The sequence below is a fragment of the Garra rufa genome, chromosome 20, assembly GCF_049309525.1.
Source record: "Garra rufa chromosome 20, GarRuf1.0, whole genome shotgun sequence".
NCBI lineage: Eukaryota > Metazoa > Chordata > Actinopteri > Cypriniformes > Cyprinidae > Garra > Garra rufa.
This window is the reverse complement of record NC_133380.1, coordinates 13,083,194-13,091,243: the sequence shown is the minus strand read 5'-3', so window position 1 is coordinate 13,091,243 and position 8,050 is coordinate 13,083,194. Positions and strand designations below refer to the sequence as shown.

The window sequence follows — 8,050 nt, the reverse complement described above, 5'->3', positions numbered from 1 at the left end:
TAACCACACAGAACCATAGCAAGTGATTTTTATTTTAATTGAAAATTTATATTTGTGACCCTGAAGCAGTCATAAGTAGCACGGGATAATTTTTTCTTTATGCCAAAAATCATTAGGGTATTAAGTAAAGATCATGTTCCATGAAGATATTTTGTAACGTTTTTACCATAAATATATCAAAACGTAATTTTTAATTAGTAATATGCATTGCTAAGAACTTAATTTGGATACTTGGAGGCGATTTTCTCAATATTTAGATTTTTATTGCACCCTTAGATTGCTGATTTTAAAATAGTTGTATCTCAGCCAAATATTTGTCCTATCCCAACAAACCATACATCAATGGAAAGCAAAAGAAAAATCACCCTTATGACTGGTTTGAGGATCGCATATACATCTAGTTTTATGGTACATTTACACTTGCAGTATGTTGTATAAGCAGGTAGTTAGTCCCAGAATAGCTTCCGCACCTTATATTCAAGAGTAAAGGGTGATTTGCTTGCTATAATGAAGCCCTGGAGACATTTATGTATCCAGTGCCACACCAAGAAATTATACTCAAAAGATTGTTAATCTTTCTTTTATTATATAAGTCATAATTACAATAATTTATACCTGAGGCGAGAATAGTTTACAAAAAGAAATATTAGAAAAGGTGGCTTAAAAATAACACACACAGTTTAGGGAACATGAAAAGACTGTAAAGTCAATCTATTATCACATGAATCATTATTGATGCACTAATGCTAAATGCTATTTGTTTGTGTGTAAACATAACATTGCTTAAAAATGCAGTTTAACAATTATATGTGACGTTAGATGAGTAAAGCAGCTTGAAGGCAGACATTCTAGAAGGATTTCCATCTGATGGCTGAGAAAATGGTGTGGATGACATACAGTAAAGTGGTGAAAAAGGCAAACACCTGAAATTAAAGAAACATCAGTTACTATACACTATACAACAAGAAAAATGGCTTTTGCTGGTGTAATCTTAATCTAATCAAATTAATTTAAGTACATAACAACGTGATAATTCAAAATATTTAAAAGTACACCTAAATGCCTTTTTGTTTATATATTTCACTAATATCTTATTGTATGTGTATTTAACAGGTTAAACAGTGTTTGATAGATATACAGGTACTCACCACCGCAGCTACATTCAGCTTGTAATAAACTGTGTCCTTAAGATCTGCATTAGCAGCATCAATGGTCACTTTAGCAAGAAGCACAGAAGCACTGAGATAGAGGAGTGCTGCAAATCCATGGTACGCTACATCCTGCAAAGTGAAAATTGAGACAATGTATAAGAGAATAAATAAATCATTGGGCGAGAGAAAGTAAGAGAAAGAAAGACAAACAGTTGAGGTAAAAAGAGAAGTTGGAAAGGGGACAAAGAGAGAGATTAAGAACTCACCGCGCTTGCCCAACAGCTTCTGTTATTATGAGACCCACAGGCAAAGATCAGCAACCAGAAGAAAGTCAGGAGAAAACAGAAAATTGCCACAGAGATCACGTATGCCTGGGGGTTGTTAGGAAAAAGTTCCGTAGATGCAACCAGGCTCAAGACCAGACCGCCGAAGACCTGAGAGATGAACATAATGAAACAAAAATGTCACTCAGAATCCCTCTTTATTCCTGAAGTTACAGAGCTCCCAGATTAAAAAAAAAAATACTATATTCAAATGGATAAACAATTACTATACTATAGTCCTTACTTTGGATATAACAGAAAATAATAGCATTAAAATAAAATTGAATTAAAAATACACTTTCTGACATTTACCAGTGATATTTTCCTGTTGAAATGTTGGAAACTTTTTTTGTTTTACATTTATGTACAGTGTGTATTTATTTAGTTATGAATCACTTTAAATTTAATTATACTGGATTTCACAGAATAATCTTCGGAACATATTTATGCTAACAATTTATATTTGATTTTGAAATGATTGATTATTCAAATAACATCAAATAAATAAAGATAAATTGTCACAGTAATCATTGCCAGTTAAACAAATAACTTATTTAGCAATTAGTAATTTACTAATATAAAATGTTTAACACACAAGTATGTGTTTTAATTTATGTATATATAGCAAATAATTTTAAATAGGTTGGATTTCTTTACTAACTAAATTGTTGGCAATTAAATAAATAGGTACCAAAGATGTTGTATGTTTAACAAAAAAGTATTTGAATTTGCATTAGATAAATTAAATCATATAATAATTTTTCATACTTTAATGTAAACATAGCATCAGTAAAGTCATTAAAATCAACTCACAAGTTCTGGAAGGTAGAGGATGTCTGGTATGGTGCAGAATATGGCCCCTCCACGGGGCAGATAGCCCATTTGTCCTGTATTGGTCGCCATGTATGCACACCTGAGCGTACTGTCTGCACAGGTAGAATGAATGTGCAGAAGTGCTGAAGATGTGGTTTATTAAAGAGGCTGATAGAGTGCTGGATAGACCTGTTCATCTTGATGCATTTGATGCATTCCATGAAGACCCACCCTGTGCAGTTGCTCCATCTGAGGGTTGCTATTTCATCAGTTTTCAAACTCAACACTTGTTTACAAATCGTTATAGCGACCGATGCTCATGAATTTTTGACTGTTGTTGGTATTTGTCTTTTAAACGGCTATGACAACTTTCTTTTTTGTTTTATGATGGAACAACATACTGTAGGCCTGTACAACAACATCTGATTGTCTAATCCTAAATCCGTTTCTCAATTCGATTTGAAAAAATATATGTAAATTCAAAATATGGTAAAAAGGATCAGCAGAAAACATTTAAAACAGCAGATCTTTATATAAATCTACTTTCTAATTGACCCTATTGATGTGACTACGTGCATTTTGTAAAGCATTTTGTAAGACTATTAGTGAAATGCAACACAATGCAAAATATGTTCTTGCAACATTTTCAGGTACAGGTACAGGTGATGATCTGGTTACACGGGTGGGTTAGATTTCCTTGTGTTTAACTAGAACACAGGTGAACATTGTGCGCGTCAGAGCATGACTTGGGATTTCATTTCATAGACTTTTATGAGTAATCAATGAAATATTTCTTGCTTCAAGTAAGGTTTAATTCTTTCCACTGACATTGTATCCAGGCTCTACTACGTTGTCTCATTGTATAATAGGCTATAGTATAGTAAGGTAAATAATTATGATATAGTTAATATCAGAAGTGTCAAACTTTCCCTGAAAAAGGTGTATTTGTGTTTATTTAGATGTTAACATTGAACGTCTTCACTGGTAATGATAGACAAGTTAAACATTTTAAGACTTATGACTGTAACTTAGCCTACTTTTGGTGGTCTGCTGATTTACAGGATAATCAACCACAAAATGTGTTTGTTCCCCCTTACTTATTACACCTTACAGCTTTAAACTTCTGGTTAGGGTTGCCAGGTTTGCATAAACAAACCCGCACAATTGCTACTCAAAACTACCCCAAAACTAGCTCATTCGCGTTTCGAGGGGCGTTCCCCGTAAAAATCGCATTCCGGGGGTAAAATACACGTTATTGGCGGGGTTCCTCTGGTAAAATTAGCATTCCAGGAGATAAATATCACGTTATTGTGATCGCTGGCTTCAACCCACATGAAAAACAACCCGTGCCCGCGGCAACATTGTTAAAGTAGCGCACGGACTTGGCAACACTACTTCTGGTAAATTATACCACCCTGGACCACAAAACCAGTCATAAGGGTCCATTTTTTAAAGATTGAGATTTATACATCATATAAAAGCTATAAATAAACTTTCCAATGATGAATGGTTTGTTGGGATGACAATATTTGGCCGAGACACACCTATTTGAAAATCTAGAATCTAAGGGTGCAAAAAAATCTAAATACTGAGAAAGTCGCAGTTGAAGTTATCTAAATTAAGTTTTAGCAATGCATATTACTAATCAAAATCAATTAAGTTTTAATATATTAACGGTAGGAAATGTACAAAATATCTTAATGGAACACTTTATGATTTTGTGAATAAAAGAAAAATCGATAATTTTGACCCATACAATGTATTTTGGCTTTTGCTACAAATATACCCGTGCCACTTAAGACTGGTTTTGTGGTCCAGAGAAACATTTTTTACCTTATACTGTCATCTAGTGTCTAGTGTGGTAATTACAACACGTTGCTGGTGTCATCGCGTGGTGTGTGATACTTTACTCAGCGCTGGGTATGATGCACCAATCACAGGCGTTTTTGAGGTCACCAAAGGATATTTTTTAATAAAGCTATCTCAAATTTGACAAAACATCCTAAAATTTAAATCCAAATCAATGATTCAGTTTTTAGAGTACATCTACCTGGATGCCCTCAATATTCTACCCCGTAAGAAACGGTTAACTGCTTCCCCGTGAATAAAAATGCGTATTTGTTCAGTGTGTTACGGTAATGCGGAAACGCCGTAACTGTTGATGTTTGGAACTGACTTGGGCAAATGGGTCATGAAGCGTGATGTTTGACACGTTGTTTAGTTTCAGGTGCTGTCCTCTAGACGTTGGGTGCTAAACGTTCACATTCTGGTAGGAACGCTGAAATAGTTTTTTTTTTTATAATGCCGAATAGTTTCTATTCCATACGTTGTTATTTTAGGCTACTTAACGGGCTATTTGCAGACTGATAAAATAAGATTCTTCCGGGTTTGTTTTATGCATGTAATAAAAATTTTAAATCGTCATGCATTCTTCAAGCTTTCTACACAGAAAGAAAGGTCGTTACACAAAAATGTCATTAGAGTCTCTCATGTCCACAGTAGGCTATGTTACAAACTTATCAAAACAATAATTCTAAACACATTTTAAAATAATCTTCTCAAAAACTAAAAAGCTACTGCATGGAATGATCTATTATAATATTTAATGTTTTATTTACAATAAGTATAAGAGTATAACTTTTATATGTATATCACTGTTGTTTACAGATACAGGTGGCATATGGAAATATACGTTCTAAAGTTCATAAGCTCATGTGACACGATTTTTACTGCACCTCGGCTCAAATCTGACAACCTATCCATCACCTCAGCACTGTACTGAAGTGCCACAGAAGGAATAGTGATCTCAGTTTGAACAGACGCAGATGCCTCGATGGAGGACTTGTACCAGCAAGCAGTTTCGTTGGACAAGCCCAATAGCCCAAGGGCTGCTTTTGTGCATTTTAACCTTTGGAGTGATACTGCCAATATGTTGTCATCGTCTACTTTACTCTTATTATTTTTTAAAGACCGTTTATCTTGATTCACTAAGTGATGCAGCGCTACAAGAAAGCTACGAAAGAGGCCAGGAGGCCCTGCGGTTCTGGGAAGCAGCAGCTTCCACGAAAAGCCTGAAGGACCCGCTGGAAACGATTGCCAAGAGACCAGATCTCCTGGTCACCATTGTGACAACCAGAAGAGGAGAAGGGAGAGACTATCACTACTTGTTACAAGTGGCACAACAGCTCAAATCGCTCCTCAAAGCATGTGGAGATAAACCATGTGCTGAGGTAATGCTTTGTGATGTCGAAAGCGGTCACGCTTTAAATGAGGATGCTTTGCTTCTAGAAAAGCAGTTTTTGGTTGTCAGACGTTCTCCAGATGAAAGATGGCAGATCAGAGATGTGTCCAACATCTTCGAAAAGGAGAAAAGAGATTATGTTTTCTGCCTGCGCAAAGGATGGGACATGATGAGGCCGAAAAACGTTGTTGTGCTTGAGGATGATGCACTTCCGTTAACAGGTTTCTTTCCAACAGTTCAAGACTTACTGTCAAGGAGATTTGCGCTTGATACTTTATACATAAAGCTCTACCATCCAGAACGTCTGCAGAGATACTGGAATCCAGAGCCTTATCGCATTCTAGAATGGCTTGGTCTTGGCCTGTTTGGTGCTACAATCCTCCTCCTGTTTTTATCCTATTATACACCTCTTTCGTTTACCTTCTCACCTTCTCATTTTCTCTTTCTGGCTCTTTACGTAATGGCCGTGGTTGAGCTGGCAGGGAGGCACTATCTCCTAGAAATCAGACGGGTTTCACCTCAGCTTTACGCTGTGTGTCCTGCCACCGAATGCTGTACCCCTGCTATGCTCTATCCAGGTAACGCCTCCATTCGAGTTGCCGAATACCTGGACCAGGCTGTCTGCGCTCAGGGAAATGCAAAAGACATGGTGCTGTACAAGATAGCCAGATCGAGGCCAGGTGAGAAGGCACACAGCGTTGAACCCAATCTCATCAAGCATATCGGAGCCTACTCCTCTGTTAGGACAAACCCTGTGCAACCGAGGTTAATCTGACATGGGATCGTTCTCATAGAACAGCTCATAAAAGTTCTTACGAAACACATTTCAGACACATTTCAAACACTTGGATCAGAGCCCAAATAGTGTTTATACTTACATACACTTTAATTGGATATGAATGTCAAAAATTAAACCTAGTGAAGTTTTATAGATGTGACCCTTTGCTCAAGACACATGCTTTAAGAATGTGAGGTATTTTTATACATATTTCTACACCTCTTGCCTATGAATAGGATGTTTGAATTTTGCAGTCTTTACAATTTTATATATTTGAGATTGATATTTTATCATCATTGTTTTTACCACTACTCGCATCTGCTGAAATTACAATCATCTTTCATTAGTAAATTTCCTGGTTTCTTTTATGTACCACATCAGCAATAAAATCATTTTACATTTCATGGCTGAAATATGTGACTCTGGACCACAAAACCTGTCATAAGTAGCAAAAATACAATGTATTGGTCAAAATTATTGAATTTTTTTATGTCAAAAATCGTTAGGATATTAAGTTGTTCCATGAAGATATTTATAAATTTCCTACTGTAAATACATCAAAATTGATGTTTGATTCGTAGTATGCATTGCTAAGAACTTCACTTGGAAATCTTTAAATGTGATTTTCTCAATATTTAGACATTTTGCACCCTCAGATTCCATATTTTCAAATAGCTGTATCTCAGCCAAATATTGGCCTACCCAAAAAACCATGCATCAATAGAAAGTGTATTCATTCAGCTTTCAGATGATATAAACTATGGTACAAACTATACAACTGTGTAAAAAAAGGACCCTTATAACTGGTTTTATGGTCCAGGGTCGCATGATTATGTTTAAAGAAATCATAGCTGGTTGTTTGCCAAAAAAATAGTTTTTAATCTAGTTTGAAAATAGTTTTTTGCTAACTTTGTTTGACATATTGACACCTAAAAAGGTGTTTGCCTTTTAAAACAATGTTGTTATCAACATTTGTCTGTTTGCAGTGGATAAAAATGTGGTTTTTTTTTGCATTTGAAGGGAATTAATTATGAAGAGTTATGAAAATTACTTTATATCACCCATAAATTAATGCCAAGTTTGCACATTTAAAACACTTTAAAAATATACTCTAATCACATGCACTTAACAATCACGTAACTTGATTAGATTTTTTTTCTATTCATCATGAGCACTAAAAATGATCATCCCCAAGTATTAATTGATTTACATTTTTTTGAAAAAAAGAGATTGTTTGCATAAACTTGTATGGATCTTTCAATCTATGGCGTTTATAGAAATCACTTTTGGTCAAAAATAATAAATAGTATATAAAGTTTTACAGTCGTTGGTCTCTTTTTTTATGGTACAGGCTCACAAAAATGTGTTTATATATTAAACATTTATATACAGTATATCATAAATAATATGAATATCAATGTATACATGTAATTTTTTCAAAATATATACTCTACGTGTGTGTATTTATGTACATATATCTATCATGTATGCAAAAACTTATTTTGGATGCGATTAATCTTTTGACAGCAATTTAATTTTTTTATAAAGGTAGCCTAATTATATAATGAAAAACGTTAAGTTGACAGTAAGTTATATAAAGTTGTGGTTTCCTCTAGTGTTGAGATCTCAGAGTAAATTACAATGTGAGCATAAGAGAACAATGGGTTAATCATAACACAGTCGTTGGGGTGTTTTCTTCCACAAGTCTATAAAACTCTGAGCCTGTGGATCTTCTCCGCTATTT

General features: G+C 34.9%; 2 protein-coding genes across 2 annotated transcripts; one reads left to right on the top strand and one right to left on the bottom strand.

Annotated features, from left to right (window-relative positions):
* Window positions 1-517: 517 nt before the first annotated feature.
* On the bottom strand, window positions 518-2,438 carry LOC141294209 (myelin and lymphocyte protein-like). The gene is made up of 4 exons (XM_073826295.1): window positions 2,288-2,438; window positions 1,418-1,585; window positions 1,149-1,280; window positions 518-923 (listed from the first exon to the last, which is right to left on the bottom strand). Exons 1-4 carry the CDS (start codon window positions 2,375-2,377, stop codon window positions 849-851), a joined length of 465 nt encoding a protein of 154 aa, XP_073682396.1. The 5' UTR covers window positions 2,378-2,438; the 3' UTR covers window positions 518-848.
* Window positions 2,439-4,450: 2,012 nt separating this feature from the next.
* On the top strand, window positions 4,451-7,625 carry pgap4 (post-GPI attachment to proteins GalNAc transferase 4). The gene is made up of 2 exons (XM_073826001.1): window positions 4,451-4,556; window positions 4,955-7,625. The coding sequence occupies exon 2, from the start codon at window positions 5,113-5,115 to the stop codon at window positions 6,301-6,303; it is 1,191 nt and encodes a 396-aa protein (XP_073682102.1). The 5' UTR covers window positions 4,451-4,556; window positions 4,955-5,112; the 3' UTR covers window positions 6,304-7,625.
* Window positions 7,626-8,050: the final 425 nt, after the last annotated feature.

Coding starts and splice junctions, on each gene's coding strand:
- LOC141294209 (XM_073826295.1), bottom strand. CDS start 2,377: ATGGCGACCAATACAGGACAAATGGGCTATCTGCCCCGTGGAGGGGCC. Junction 1,586..2,287: donor TCCTCTACCTTCCAGAACTT/GTGAGTTGATTT, acceptor TTCATCTCTCAG/GTCTTCGGCGGTCTGGTCTT. Junction 1,281..1,417: donor GAAGCTGTTGGGCAAGCGCG/GTGAGTTCTTAA, acceptor TTCACTTTGCAG/GATGTAGCGTACCATGGATT.
- pgap4 (XM_073826001.1), top strand. CDS start 5,113: ATGCCTCGATGGAGGACTTGTACCAGCAAGCAGTTTCGTTGGACAAGC.